This window comes from Suncus etruscus, chromosome 1, assembly GCF_024139225.1.
Source record: "Suncus etruscus isolate mSunEtr1 chromosome 1, mSunEtr1.pri.cur, whole genome shotgun sequence".
Lineage (NCBI taxonomy): Eukaryota > Metazoa > Chordata > Mammalia > Eulipotyphla > Soricidae > Suncus > Suncus etruscus.
In genome coordinates this window covers 111,814,665-111,830,925 of record NC_064848.1, presented here as the reverse complement: position 1 = coordinate 111,830,925, position 16,261 = coordinate 111,814,665, and the positions used below count along the sequence as shown (strand labels likewise).

Here is a 16,261-nt window from a genome sequence, read left to right as displayed (position 1 = left end):
AAGTTGCAAGAAATACTTTCCCCATCTCAGTCACGTGCAGGGGTCTCAAACTCAATTTACTTGGGGGCCGCAGGAGGCAAAGTCGGGGTGATCCTTGAGTGCAAAGTCAGTAGTAAGCCTTGAACATTGGGGGTGTGACCCAAACAACTAAAACAAAACAAAACAAAAAAAGATTCCTCTAGGGCAGGGCCACAAAATGTTGTACGGAGGGCCACAAACGGCCCGCAGGCCACGAGTTTGAGACCCCTGGAGCCTCTAGGGTCACTCAAGATTACTGTAATTTACTTTAAGACCAGTTGTTTCCATGAGACTCCACTTTGAATACAGTCATTCAGAGATTTTTTCAATCTGGAGTCATTTAGACAAATGAACATTTTTTTCTGCCAGCCCAAGATTCTTAATCTGAGGTCAGTTGATCTTTTAAGAGGCTAAGCATGAAATTGAGGGGCTCCTTAACTTCAGATGGGAGGGGGAAATCTCTAATTTTACCTATTGAAATCAGAATAGTATTAGAAGTTCCTTGAACTGTTTCACCCATTTAAACATACATTTTTTTAAAAACATATATTATTATAGTTGTTATTTTGAAAGTATCATTGACTCATCACTACTTCACTATCTTGGTGGTTATTACATTTGGACTAGATCTTGTCATTCAATATGCCAATCAAAAAGAACAAATGTTATTGTTCCATTCATATGGAATTTTAGAATATCATGATAATTATATCTTCCAGTATAATTCGCTCCTTTTTTAATCTAAAGTGATCCATTTCATGTATTAAAATATTATATTGACAGGTCCATAGGGCCATAGGAATCTGTGACATACAAATTAAGAACTACTAGCTCGGGGCCAGAGCATTGGCGCAGCAGTAGGGAGTTTGCCTTGCATGCAGTTGACCCAGAACAGACCTGGGTTTGATCCCTCGGCATCCCATATGGTCCCCTGAGCCAGGACATTTTTCTGAGCACATAGCCAAGAGTAACCCCTGAGCATCACCATATGTGCCCCCCCCCCAAAAAAAAAAACAAAGGAACTACTACCTCAATTTCCATTTTGGCTTTGATTTGTTTTTGTTTGTTTGGGAGTCATGCCTGACATTACTGCAGAGTTATTTTTGACAAGGGTGTTTGGGATGGCTCCGGCAGTGTCTAGAGAATATGTGGTACCAGGAATCTAATCCCAGATTCTCTCATTCAAAGCATGTGCCTTTTGAACCATCTCTACAGCCATTTGCATTCTTGGCTGATGGCATGGACTAAATGAAATTGAATAGTAGGTTTGCACCATATTTGAATAGGCATGATCTTATTTTAGTATAGTTAATAAAGTTAAAACATTAAGCTTCACAATGAGTTAAGAATAATCTGCAAATTGATGGACAAAACCTAAGAGGAATTAAAAAATATCAAAGGTTAACTATCTCATGAAGTTGAAACACTAGAAATGGCATTGCCATCACTACCAAAACAATGGTATATTATAATCCCTTGGAACCGGTTGTATGCACCTTTAGTTAGAAGTATTCATTCATTCAATGGATGAAGCTAGTACAAACTTCATAAAAACAATTATTACTTGAGATAGTAGTAACAGAATTACTTTTTTTTTTGTTTTGTTTTTGTTTTGGATCACACTCGGCAGCGCTCAGGGGTTACTCCTGGCTCTATGCTCAGAAATTGACCCCAGCAGGCTTGGGGGACCATAAGGGATGCCGGGATTCGAATCACTATCCTCCTGCATGCAAGGCAAATGCCTTACCACTGTTCTATCTCTCAAGCTCTCAGGATTACTATTTTTATAGCCTCTACTATATGCTTACAAATTACAACCATCAAAAACCATCTTCTCCTAGGGAAGGAGCAATAGAGGGTAGGGCACTTGATTACATGCCCAACCCAGGGAGCTTTCTACCTAGCTTTCTACATAGTCATCTAGCCCATCATAAATGATCCCTGAGTGTAGAGCCAGGATTAATTCCTGAGCACTACTAAGTGAGGCTTCTAAACAAAACAAAATAAAGTACCCTTCAACAAAGCAAGTAAAGAACTCAGTAAAATCTTTTTTTTTTTTTTGGCGGGGGGAGTTTGGGTCACACCTCAGAGGTTACTTCTGGCTCTATGCTCAGAAATCGCCCCTGGCAGGCATAGGGGACTATATGGGATACTGGGATTCGAACCACTGACCTTCTGCATGAAAGGCAAACACCTTACCTGCATGCTATCTCTTCGGCCCCCAGAACTCAGTAAAATCTTAATTAAAATCTTAAACCCAGCAAAATGTTCTTAATATTATTACATATTCCCTTATAATTGAGAAAAATATCTCACTATTATTATGCATGCTCCATAGTCTCTCATAATTGTGGAAAGAATTGATAGCATTATACCCATTTTACAGATGAGAAAACTGAGGTCTAGAAAAGCTAGAAATCCCATAATTGGTCATTACTGGAAAAAAAGAGTGTTAGAGTCTTCCTTAGTTATATTCAGAAACAGTTTTTGAGTGGTTAAAGTTAGGCTGTAGCAAGTAGTGATAGATTGGGGTAGTAATCAAATCTGGTCCAGTTCCAAAACTCAATTTCCTACTCTATCTTGCTACTTGCCTCACAACTTCTTTCCTCAAGTTAGAGAGCTGAAGTGGGTGGGAGAATTGCAGCTTCCTATCCAGGGACAATCCATACAGCCCAAAAAAATGGAATCACAAGGACAAACCCCAGAGAGAAGAAGATCAAATATTTCCCGAACTTTAACACAGTTCTTACTTAATCAAGGTCCTCTGAGAGGCAACAAGTCTTTGCATCTTTCTCCTCCTGGCCCTCCCCTCCCAGTCCCTGGGGCACATCCAGGAGGCTGCCTTCTCTGTTCTGGTGAATCTCACTGACTCAGCGGTTGCAAGCGGGGAGCTTGTGTTTGGCATCAAATTCCTTTCTACAGAATGGAAATCAAGGTTGACGCGTGCTGCAAATTTTAGGCGTAAGTGATTCATGATCAATGCTTGCCTGTCTCATTTCCCCTTTAAGTGAAGTTAAACTTTATTTATGGACTTTTTTTTTTAAGAGTGAGGCAGGTTCTTCCTAGGGTTCCCCATCCCTCTCTCTCCCCCCACTACACCCCTCCCCCGCCTTTAAAATTTGCTGTTAAACTTTTGCAGACCACAATCCAAGAGCAGAGCAGGCAGTAGTGGGAGTTCTTGCACTTTTGAAAAAGCTCAGTTTAGGAAGACTTGCTCAATTACATCTGCAGTATCCTCAACTTGAAAAGCAGGGTGGGTGGATGGTGTAAAAGGCTCAACCAAAGACCCTCTTTTCTCTCTGAAAACTCACATTCTGCCATATTTAACCTGATTTAACCAGGGGATACATAATTTTTTATTCTTCTCAGTGCTTTCCCCCCCCTCTAGTGTGGCCCACCTATTTATTTGCAGATGGTTCTGAACCCAATTTTAACTTAGTAATTAGGGTTTTTTTAGCTGTAATAATGGAACAATGACTTACAAAGTCATGCATATTCACATCTATTTTTTTTCAAACCATTTATATATTGTGTTCATTTTAAAAGACTTTGTTTTACTTTATCTTCTTTCTGCTTTATCTCTTCCATTTCAGGTAGCAATAGCTGCCCTTTAAATGTTGTCAATGGTTCTGTGCTGCTAGAAATTTTGTACATTGAAGCTTTGAGATAAAGCTTAAAAGCACAATGCCCACTCTCTGACTTTGTTTTGAAACACCAACTAACTTCCACACAACATGAATGCAAAGATCTCCCCTGCCCCAAAGCTTTACTCAAATCAGCTTTCTTTAAAAAAACGAGGTACTCTTTCATTTGAAATGGAACTATACATTATCTGGTGCTCTCCTGCAATCTCCTTTATTTAACAGGAAGAGAACTAATCATAAAGTTCAATTGTTGAACATCTGCAAGAAGAAAAGATTAAGTTACAGACTCAGACTCACTTCTCTTTGTCACAGTGGCTTAAGAGAGATGTGAGCAAGCAACTAAAGTCCAATGACTTTTCTTCCTCTTTTCTCCCTGTCTTTTCAGGCACTTCTACAATTTACAGAATCTTAGCTTGGCTTATTGCAGAAAGTTCACAGACAAAGGCTTACAGTACCTGAATTTGGGGAATGGATGCCACAAGCTCATATATCTGGACCTTTCCGGCTGCACCCAGGTTTGTCTCTTAGTCTTCTCTTTCACGCAGCAGGCGAGGAAGTCCTCGGGAGACGCTGCTCCGTCCAGCCCTCATGTTATACTAAGGCTGGGAAAAGACCGCAGCACACTTTTCAGAGGTTTTAAGTTACATGGCCACAGCTGCTTAAAATTTCCTGAGGATCGCTACTATAGGCTCTTGGCTTTCTTCCACTGGAGTGTCACATCCACCGACAGGCAGAGTTCATTGGATGATGAAACAGACCACTTCTGTGTAGATACTTGGAGCACAATTATAATAACAGATTCCAACCCTTGAAAACTTTGCACCAAGATGCAAACAAAGGAAAACATTTTAGGGGCAGAATTTACAAAGAGCTCTCACAAAACCAAATTTTCTCCCAATATGGGCTTTCAGTAAATAGTATGGGATCAAATGCTGCAAGCAAGAAATGTCAGAGAAAATATACAAAGATTGCAGGAGGAAAAAAATATTATTGGTCTAAATAACATGAATATTTGAGATCAACATGAGGAAATATTGAAGTTTGAGCAGATAAAGATTAAGGAAAATTGGACAGAAAAGAGTGAGAAGTTGAGGGAGGGTATGGCACTCTGGAAATAGTTACTGCCCACTTGATAGTTTCTTCAGCTCTATTTTCATAGCTTAATGAATTTCCTTAACTTCTTTCATCTCTCTGTGTTTTTAGTGTTCACCATGCTATGAGAATAATAGCAGCATGTTCACTCAGCTATGAAAGAAATATAATGTAAGATGAAAATGGTTGAAATGTTGGTAGTTACCATTTATTGAGTTATTTTTCTATGTTAGGCACCAGGTAGAGTATTTACACAGATCGAATTCACTGTTTGTACAAATTTGCTATCTAGTATGCATTTATTGTGCACATGAAGCAATGAAAGGACTGAGACTTTGAAGGTTGGTGGAAACTCACAGCACCAGCTGGTAGCCACCCAGGCAGGTAGTTTTCTGTGGGGTAACTAAAGAGGTAGCACAGGTTTGTTGTTCCAACTTCTTGAATGAAAATACTTTCTCACTTAGCCACCTCCCCTGGTAACCATCACCTTCAAGCACAGTAGCTACCAATGGAGAGGATGTAGGGGAAAGTAGGGGGAAGACTCAAAGCAAGGGCTGAAATATCTAGAATTTGCATTTGTTTATGGCTTGCTAATGTGTGAATGTCAGTCAATATTTACGGTCTTTATGATCCAGATAGCCTTACTATTTCCTTTAAGTTTTGACAGGCTTCTTCCTGACTTCTCTTTGCCCAGAGAATTTATTTTAGAAATTTTGCAATTGTGTATTTTTTCTTGCTTCCTTTGGGATGTAAATCTCTTTTTAAAAGTTTTTTTTTTTGCCAGTTTTATGACCTAGGAATGCTTTCCTCCAGGAACTGGGAGTCTTCCTTTGAAATATAGTTCTTAAAGGAAATAGTCCAAGTATCTTCCAATCTTTGTGGGAGGATAGGAGCTTCAGCTTGGGTGTCTCTTAGAAGATGCATATGAGTTCATCTCAGAGAAAAGTATTTGCAAATTCAGGGCTACCTCCATGTGCAGACTGCATCACATCCCATGATCAGTCTTTTTCCTAAAGGTAAGTCCTCTCAGGGCTTTTCCTCTAGCTCTCCTCAATACTCAAAACTCCACTTCACAGGGTGACTTAACCCCTGTTCGTCTCAGTTTCTTCAAGGCAATTATTGTAGCAGCAACAAACAATACACAATGTCATAATAATAAATGATCCCAGAAATTTCAAACTGATAAACTCTGAACAGATAGATATGCATGCCAAAAAGATTCGTGTAAAAAATTGGAGTCAGCACTTAAATTTAAAAGTTTTGAAGAGGGGCCGGTGAGGTGGCGCTAGACGTAAGGTGTCTGCCTTGCAAACACTAGTTAAGGAAGGATCGTCCCATATGGTCCCCCCAAGCCAAGGGCAATTTCTGAGCGCTTAGCTAGGAGTAACCCCTGAACATCAAATGGGTGTGGCCCAAAAAAACAAAAAATAAAAAAAAAATAAAAAGTTTTGAAAAAAAAAAAAAAAGAACAATAAGCAAAGAAAAGAAAGTAAACTTGCAGCATCTCTTGAAAAAGTGGAAGAACGGGCAAAATTGGTAGTCAGGGACCAGGACTAAGTCTCATCCTCATGAAATGAACTATGTTCTTGAAATTATCGACCTTTCCTCCATGCAAAAATTTCTTAATATATACTTCAGCCTAGACTGATACCCTGTAATAATATATAGCATTGCCTGCTGGCCTCAGTAGGTATTTGAATGTGGTCTGACAAGCTACAGAAGAGATTAATTTTTCTTCTTGTCTGTGAGTTTGTAGATTGCAGACTACAGGAAAGACACTTTCTTCTCTGCATAGCCATGTTTGTTTCTGTCATTCATGCCCCTTCCATTTATTCATTTAGTAGGTAAACAGTTTCAGTAATTGTGCCAGTTTTACACTGAGCCCATTAGGCCCATTGAGATGTAGGAAGCTCATTGTGAACCAGAGATTTAACTAATGGCTACCGTGAAGGTTTTACAAAGAAGTGATGAAATATTGATGTTCCTCCTTCTCAGGTCTGTCTATTTACTTCCCTGGCTCTGGATGAGAAGGTGCTTTCCCTCTCCAGAATAGGACTATATGTATGGCAGTGTACACATTGTTTCAAAAAAAAAGGAAGACACACAGAATTTTCCCACAAAGATTAGAAACTCAATATACTTCATGATTTGACTTTTGCACTGAAATTTTAGCTATAGTTAAGTGGTTATCTCTGACCAAGGGGAAAAGGTTTGAATAAAACAAAAAGAGCAGAAAGTGTTAAATGATTTTTACTAAAAATAGTTACAGTTGATCCCCAAAGGAAATGTGTGTATGTACATACATATAAACGTATGTGTATATAACATCTAAATGTATATATTTGTGAGTGTATATACAATGCTGTGAAATGATTTAAACCATACTTGTTTGAAAAAATAAATACAGGAATGTTGAAGGACTGCAAAATGAAAATAAATTACATATGTTTTGAAATTGGACTGGGTTTTTCTGGTATTGAATAAATGCTGAAGGTTCACTAAGAAGTGAAACTGATTTTCTAAAGGAATGTCTGCATTTGTATGTGCAGCTGCACATCTTCATCTTTAATTGTATTGAGGCGATGCCTCAGTTTCTCCTTCTTAAAACTGTCTCAGCTTCTACTTGGCCCTAAACCAAGACAGGACTGATATTGTGAGTTCCTTTACTGTTTTTGTGCAAGTCCTTGCAATTATCGCAGTCTTGCCACTTTGTTTTCTTTTTTCTTTCTAAAAAAATATTTGCTGGAGCCCTGGAGATGGGCCAGTAGCATAGGGCCTGAACTTGCACACCTGAGGCTATAAATATGACCTGCCCATGCACCTATGCAATCCTGGGGCTCTTGGCTTTGAGTTCTTGGTTCTGTGGCAAGTGTGTGATCATAGTCATTGTAGCAACCATAATAGCAAGGGTGGGGGAAGAACAGAAAATTAAAAAAAAAAAAAAAAGTAGGGGCCGGAGAGGTGGCGCTAGAGGTAAGGTGTCTGCCTTGCAAGCGCTAACATAGGATGGACCGCTGTTCCATCCCCCAGCGTTCCAAATGGTCCCCCCAAGCCAGGAGCGATTTCTGAGTGCATAGCCAGGAGTAACCCCTGAGCGTCAAACAGGTGTTGCCCAAAAACCAAAAAATAAAAAATAAAAAAAATAAAAAATAAAATATTGGATCTGGAGAGATAGTATAGCAGGTACAAAACTTGTCTTATTTGGCAGCCAACCTAGTTTGATCTCTGGCTCCATGGCTCCATGATCCTGAGCCTCACCATGAGTACAGAGCCAAGAGTGTGTAAGCCACTGTCTAGTGTGACCCCAAACAAGCCAAAACCAAAACAAAATCTTGACTTTATTTTTCCTGTTAATGTGAAAGACAGAAAGATTCAAGAAGAAAAAAAAAAGGTGGGGCTGGAATGATAGTAGAGAGGATAAAGATGGCTCTTTGGCAACCCATATGGTTGCCCAAGTACTATAGGAGTGATTCCTGAATACAGAAACAGGAGTAATTCATGAATTCCCCCAGGTGTGGCCCAAGCACCCCTCCCTTAAAAAAAAAAAAGAAAAAATAATTTAATTACTTAAAAATTTACTACTAAAAATAATTAAAGGGGATTAGAGTAATAGTACAGTGGATAGGATGTTTGCCTTGCACATAGCCAACTTGGGTTTGATCTCTGGCATCCCATATGGTATCCCAGCACCACCAGAAGTAATTCCTGAGTTCCATTTGGTAACTCCTGAGCATTGTTGAGTATGACCCCAAAACAAACAACAAGAAGTAATAATGGGCTACATTTACCAATATTTTTATTTTCTTATTTATTTTCTTCTTTTAAAGTAAAATGTATTATATAAATCTTTCATTTAGTATACTATCAAGTTCAACTTATCTCAGAACTGGAGTGATAGTACAGGTTAGGAAGCTTGCTTTGTGCATGGATTCAATCCCTGACACCATAAATGGTACCCTGAGCCTACCAGGAATGAACCTAATAGCAAAGGTAGCAATAAGTTCTGGATACCGTTGTGTGTGGAAAACCAAATAAAATTAAATTAAATTTTAAAAAGTCAACATATCTCTCATGAGTTTCCTGTAACTTACTTCTAATGACTATGTGATATTTTATTGTACATGTTTAACCATACATATTGCCTATCATTGTTTATTAACATCAGTAACATTTAAGAGGAAAATTCTTGTAAAATATATCTTTGAATTATCTATAAAATTTTTGGTAGAAATTTTTAGAATTGGTCTTAAAATTTTAAGGTCAATTTGAAATCAACATGGTATTATAGATGATACATGATATATATTACATGTATATATATATAGAGAGAGAGAGAGAGAGAGAGGGAGAGAGAGAGAGAGAGAGTGAGAGAGAATGAGCTAGGTCTTGTTCCTCTGTTCCTCTGATTTTTAGCTCAAGGATCTTTTCTGGTGGTGCTCAGGGAACCATATGTGAAGCTAGAAATCAAACCAGATTGCACACTTGCAATGCAAGAACTTACATACTATATTGTATTTTATATTATATTTATATATCTTTCATCATGATTATACTTGATATCTACTTAATAAACATGATAGTCATTTAACAAATATTTGCTGAATTGAAAGCAACTTTCATTTTTGATTTGTTTCTTTTTTTGAATGTAACATCTTTTTTTTTTTTTTTCACACCTGGCAATGCTCAGGGGTTATTCCTGGCTCCAGGCTCAGAAATTGCTCCTGGAGGGGGGGATAAAAAAAAAAAAGAAATTGCTCCTGGCAGGCACGGGGGACCATATGGGGCGCCCGGATTCAAACCGATGACCTCCTGCATGAAAGGCAAATGCCTTACCTCCATGCTATTTCTCCGGCCCCATGTAACATCTTTTTAGAAGAAAAAAATTCATTTCACAAAATGATTGTGGAGGAATCAGTTGAACAAATTTAATTCATTAGTATCTTTCTATATAATTTTCTCAGAGTCATAAAATCTAAGTTATATAATGAAATAATTTTCAAAGCCATGTTTCAATAAAATTTGGGAAGACATTTTGGTAACGGCATGTAAATCAAATAAATATCCTTTCTTGTGCTGCTCTGATTTTTGATCTTAAAACATTTGGTTGACATTGACTAGATCTGTCTTTTCCTTACTCTAGTGAATGTGTGTGATCTCACTTTTATCAAATGTTTATTGAATACTTGGAATTAATGCTTAGTTAAGTAAGTGAAACTAATACCATATTTCACCACATAATCATAGCACTTTTTTCAGTTCAAGTCCAAGTAATTATTTTATAACCTTTTCCCATAATCATAATCATCACATGATTTAATGTTGTCCGCTGCACAGCTTAAAAAATAACAGAGCAGCAGTGGCCTGTGGATGACAATTTGACTATTTACACACTGCAAGCTGAGAGCCTGGAATTCTCACACCCTTTGTCAGTGTTATTTGAAAGCCAACTTGCAAGATTTGTTTAGAGCGCAGCAGTATTAATGGAGCTTTCCCTCAATCCAATAAGGTGCTGTAGGTGTGAAGGAGCAGGCGGGGCTACCAAGTGTAAATCATGATGGTAAGACTTGCATCTGCCTCTCTTGATTTGGACTATTCAGCTTTAAATCTAAGTATTCAATCTTAGTAATCTCAGTATTTCATCCTGATCTTGGACCTATTACAGTTTAGGAATAGATGATTTTTGAGTAACATGGGCTGAGTGGGGGAAAAGCTACCCATAATGGTCACACCCCACTATTTTGCAACCCCCGCTGAAATTGGAATAAAATCTTGAGCAAGTTTCTGAAATATTATGCATTATGCAGTTTAATAAGATGCTTTGTGTGGTAATTTTTCTTTACCCCTCATATGTCCACTGGAGCACCATCCTTTGTGGTTCTGGGATTTGTCACTCATGACATTTTGAGAACAAATACAGAGGTCATTGAGTGCCTGGGAGCAGGATTCTAACCCTACAATTTTTATTAGTTACTTCTGGGACTGTGACATGCTCTCAACACTTTCTTTTTACATCAATTTTCTTATGAAATGAGCATAGTATTTATAATTACCTCATAAATGTGATATTTGAATAAAATAATTTGATACATATAGGATGGGTTAGAACAGCGACCAGCATAGAGTAAATGTTCAGTCATCATTAGATATTATTAATATTAGATTATTGGTACTCATTATTTGAGCCAGACCCAACCAATCCTAAATTCTATCTCCAGAGATTGTGATATGTCCAGAAAGGGTTTAATGCTACCAGAACTATTCAGAAACCTTTCAGGTATTCAGCATTATAAAGAATTTTATTTTGTTTTCCTGAGGTTGCAGTGACTGTTGTAAATCTAGGCTATTTTGTGGTTCTCTTGCTCAGTATCATGGAAGAAATTTTTCTCTGTAGGAAAGACATAACAGAGGCTAGGATCTGGCTCTGTGATAGTGCACAAATCTCTCATGTGTGGCAGCCTTAGTTTGAATCTCAGTACAGACACACAAGAGAATAAGAAGGAAACCATAAGCAAGAGGACAATTGATTTTGGGGTAAGGGATCATCTCTCAAGTGGTGTTTAGGAGACCCAGGGGCCACTGCTGGAGATTCTTGACCAGGTAGATTGACTATTCAGTGCTAGGGCCTGAGAATAAGGCACTGTTTGGTTCCTGTGATGAAAGGGACTGCCATGGTCACCCAGCTGAGCTTAGCGAAGAGGCCAGCCTATGAAACAGACCATGCCTTTGAAAAGAGAGGACATATTATTGTACTGGACTTTTATTTAAAGGCATCATTGGTTGCCTTTCTATCTACGCTGGTTTTCGTTAGGTTTCTGTCATTGCAATGGAAAGAAACTGGTGTTTCCTAGTTAGCCTTCTGTTGGGTAACAAAGAACACTTCTATATAGTTTTATCACTGGTAAGCTTTACTCAACAACAAAACTAAGGCCTATGAGAGAAAATTGTGTTCATCCTGCTCATATATTCTACCACATACCTGAATTTGTTGCTTTTAGCATTCTTGCAGCTGACTAGCAGTAAATCCTTAAAAGCTCCAAATCTGGGGACTGGCCAGATAGTAAAGGATAAGGTACTTGCCTTGCATGAGGTTGGAAAATGTATTTATATAATATATATGTATAACCAACATATCTATATAACATAACCAATAATATTTAGCTTATATAATATTATAAATATATATTTATATGATAAATTATGATCTATTTATTATATAATTATATTATTATATATTCTAATATATGTGTATATTAGAATATGAATATAAATTACAAATACATATCTTTATAAATATATATTTATAAGCTACATACTATTGTTGGTTGTACATATCATGTATATGAATTTTCTCTATATAGTATGTATGATATAGATGTATGTGAGAAATTCAATGCTCTGTTTCCCTATACTTACTCCTGGCATTAACTACACAGTTTATTTTCCTAGAAATATAACTAATTTTTTTCCTTCTAGTTTTGGGCTGCACCTGCCAATGCTCAGGCTTCTCTTGGCTCTGTGGTCGAGATCACTCCTGATGTTTCTCAGGAATTAAACTAGGGCTTGCTGTTTACAAGGCAAATGCCTTAACTCCTAGCAAGCCTCCTAGCAAGCAATTATTAGTGTTTTACAAGGGCGGTTGAGGAACAACATTAAATATACCATGGAAACCTCAGGGTCTAAATGAAAAAAACAAAACAAAACAAAAACGAAAAATGAAGAGACAGAGAGACACACACACAAACAGAGAAAAATATCTGCCATTGAGGCAAGCAGGGGAGAGGGCAGAAGAGAAACTGGGGACATGGTGGCAGAAAATGTACACCAGTGAAGGATATTGCATATTGTATGACTGAGTTCAATCATGAACAACTTTGTAACTATGTATCTCATGATAATTCAGTTAAAGAATTTAGATATAAAAATACCATGAATTCCTGTGCTTATGTTTCTTCCTTTCTTAGAAATTAGCAAAAGATACGTCAGTTACATCTAAAAATATAAGCAAAACTCCATTTTCTACAAAACCAAGCAACACTTAGCAGAAAATTCTGCAATTTTGCTTCTTATTTATTCAAAGGACTGAACATTGATAGCCACACCAAAACTTGTATTCAGATACACATTGATAATAGTTATCAAACAATAGGATGTTCCTCAGTAGATGAGTAGATAACAAAACTGTGATACCTCTCCTCAGTTCTATATAACTCAGTATTTAAAGAGACTGTAATACATATAGGAATTAAAGCACTTGACTTGCATGCAGCCATCTCAGGTTCAATTCCTAGTGTTATGTATAGGCCCCAGAGTACCACCAAGAGTGACCTCTGAGCACAGAGCCAGGACAGCCCTGGGCACTGCTGGGTATATTCTAATTTCTAACCCTCATATAACATTTTAATGTTTAATATTTACCTAAATTTACTTTAGTAGTCAATATTTTTTTTTAAACTCATGATTTCTCACATTTTTATCATGCTTTCAGATCCCATCAATTGGTGACTACTTGCACTAAGAAAAATTATGAAGCATTACTATACTTTTTGTAGCTGTGTTCTGCAAGGGAGTTCTCCAGAAAAGCAATGTATTCAGGGCTTTCTATTGCATTTCATATTATATTTATTTATTTAACTTATTTTTAAGTTCTGTCACCAAGAACAGGTTCAATCACACTCTTCAGTAACTGCTACACTTTGATTCTCAGTCTGCACTAGGCTCTCTCTATTATTGTTTGTTCCTTTATTTACATTTCTCCATTTCACTCCCTTCTACCCTACACATAGAAACCTTTTCATTTACTTTATATGGTTCCTTCAATTTCCGTTTTTTTTTTTTTACTTTCTTTTATTGTGATTTGGTATGTTTATGTTTTAACTCATATTGGTACCTTTCTATAGGTCTTTCTCTTTTTCTGACAATATTTCTAAGAGTGCCTCTATGTCACCTTCGCTGCTCTCCAGCTATTTCCTCATAGGGCTATATTCTTGGTATACTTTCCATTTCATTCGACACCACTCCCTTGGTGAACTCACCTAGTTAATGACTTTAAAAATTACCTACCATAATAAGCATTTATGTACACACAAATATGACACATATGTAATGGTTACACATAACTATTATACATAACATCATAGGTACATGCAATGTGCAGATATATTAATGAATACATATGCATAAATAGGATTATATATCTATAAACACGTGTGCTTTATAAATAAGAGTGATCTGTATCTCCACTTCTGATCTCTCTCTTTCTGTCTCTGGACTTTGTGGATTGAATCGAGTTTCTCTCAAATTTATGTGTTGATGAATTTAGCCCCTAATACCTCAGACTGACTTTTTTTGGAAATAGAAATGTAATGAAAATTGCAGGCTTAATTAGTTAAGATGAGATCATTAGGGTGGACCCTAATCCAAGATTGATGTCCTTAAAAAATTTATAAGAAAAATGTGAGCATGAACACACACATTAAAGAGGCCTCCCTGGCACACTAAAGTAGAGACTGCTGATACCTCCCCAACTCTGCTGAGATCTCGATTTGGACTTTAAGCCTCCAAAACTGTGAATAAATACACCTTCCTAGTCCTTGTTGTTAGAGAAGACCTAACCAATTTGTACACTGTCCTTGACTTTCCTATTCCACGTCCATTCTGTCAGGAGGTCTGCTGACCCTTTCTTCAGCATCTCTCTAAGATCTAACTGTCTTCACCCTTACTAGATTTACTACCTAATTACTCACTAACATGTGTTTACTCACATCTCCAACTACTTCTTTCAACAGCATCCAGAGTGAACTTTTTTTAAATTTAATCTACTTTATTTAAAGAGCATGTATCACATAATTGACATAGTTGATCATAATACATTCATTTCTAGGTAAGTGAGAAAGAAATTAGAGAAAAGAAGAGAAAAAAAGATTACAGTGACAAGCAAATTTGTGAATATTATTGTATTTCTCAATGAGGTCATTCAGAAGGTCTAGTAAGCTCTTGTTGCTAGTTGATCATTCTGTTACTTCATTTGTTTCTAAACATTAGGTGGCTTCAGATACACAGTGGCATCTAAATTGGTTTGTACCTATGGGGATGCCAGAACAAAACAAACCAAAAATGGAGGTTTCCCCCCCCCCCCCATGGCTACAGGGTCCTGCACTATTGCTGGTACTGCACTCACTTTAAAAAAAGTTCCGGTGATGTCAGCCTAAATATTAGCATATTGGTTAGATTGAAGAGAGGCATAGAGGAGTGGTGAAGCAGGACCATCTATGAAGCAGTGATCATGGATAATAGGTGCAATAGACTTGGCTTTGGTAGGGCAGGGACTTAGGCTACCCTCCTCCCAAGAATGCCAGCTCTCAGCTGTGTGGTTGGTGTGCCCATATTTTTCATGGTTTGGTTTACATCTCTTTCATGAACAGAGTGAATCTATAGAGCTGGCTGGGTTCAGATATAGCAACCCAGAGTAATTTTTTTAAAAATTTCTTTTGGGGGGCCCGGAGAGATAGCACAGCGGCGTTTGCCTTGCAAGCAGCCGATCCAGGACCACAGGTGGTTGGTTTGAATCCCGTGTCCCATATGGTCCCCCGTGCCTGCCAGGAGCTATTTCTGAGCAGACAGCCAGGAGTAACCCCTGAGCACCGTCGGGTGTGGCCCCCCAAAAAATTTTCTTTTGGGGGGTATGTTTGGGCCACACTGGATGGTGCTCAAGGGTTACTCCTGGCTCTTTACTATGAATTTACTCTTGGCAGGCTCGAGGGACCATGTGGGATGGCAAGGATCAAACCTGGGTTAGTTCCAGGTCAGCCGCATGCAAGGCAAATGCCCTTCTGATGTGCTATCCCTCTGGCCCTGGTTTTTTTAATTTCTGCCTTTTTTATTTTGAGGGGTGATGTTCAATAGTGCTTGGGGTTATGCTTGGAGGTGTTCAGGTGTTCATGCTAGGTAGAGGTACACATATAAAACATGTTCTCTAGTCCTTTGAATTCATTTCCCTGACCTCAAAGAATAATCTTTTGTTATTTTAGGGGCCACATCTTACAGTTGTTGGGCACTGCTCCATATGGTGCTCTAGGAATGCTGCAGTGCTGAGGAGCCAAAGTCCTACATATAAAGCATTTTTTTTTTTTTTTTTTTTTTGGTTTTTGGGTCACACCCAGCAGCGCTCAGGGGTTACTCCTGGCTCTAAGCTCAGAAATCGCTACTGGCAGGCTTGGGGATCATATGGGATGCCAGGATTCGAATCACCGTCCTTCTGCATGCAAGACAAACTCTTTACCTCCATGCTATCTCTTCGGCCCCTCAAAGCATGTTTTTCATTGAGCTTTCTCTCTGGCTCAGTTGGAGTGACCTTTTAAGCCCTATCAATGTTCTTTGCTCACATTCCTACACAAATTTCTTTTTCATTTAATAAAATAAAATTCTGACAAGGACCTTCCAGGTCCGTGTGTGTGTCATCTCTCACAGTTGCCTCTCTGACACCATTTCCTTCTACATCTCTCACTCAG

General features: G+C 38.0%; 1 protein-coding gene across 1 annotated transcript in view; it reads left to right on the top strand.

The window, feature by feature from the left end:
• FBXL13 (F-box and leucine rich repeat protein 13) overlaps positions 1 to 16,261 on the top strand; it is a 197,175-nt gene that overhangs the window by 104,404 nt on the left and 76,510 nt on the right. Inside the window, exon 12 of the mRNA XM_049777449.1 lies at positions 4,048 to 4,177. Coding sequence (XP_049633406.1) covers positions 4,048 to 4,177 — 130 coding nt within the window. The remainder of the gene's footprint in view (positions 1 to 4,047; positions 4,178 to 16,261) is intronic.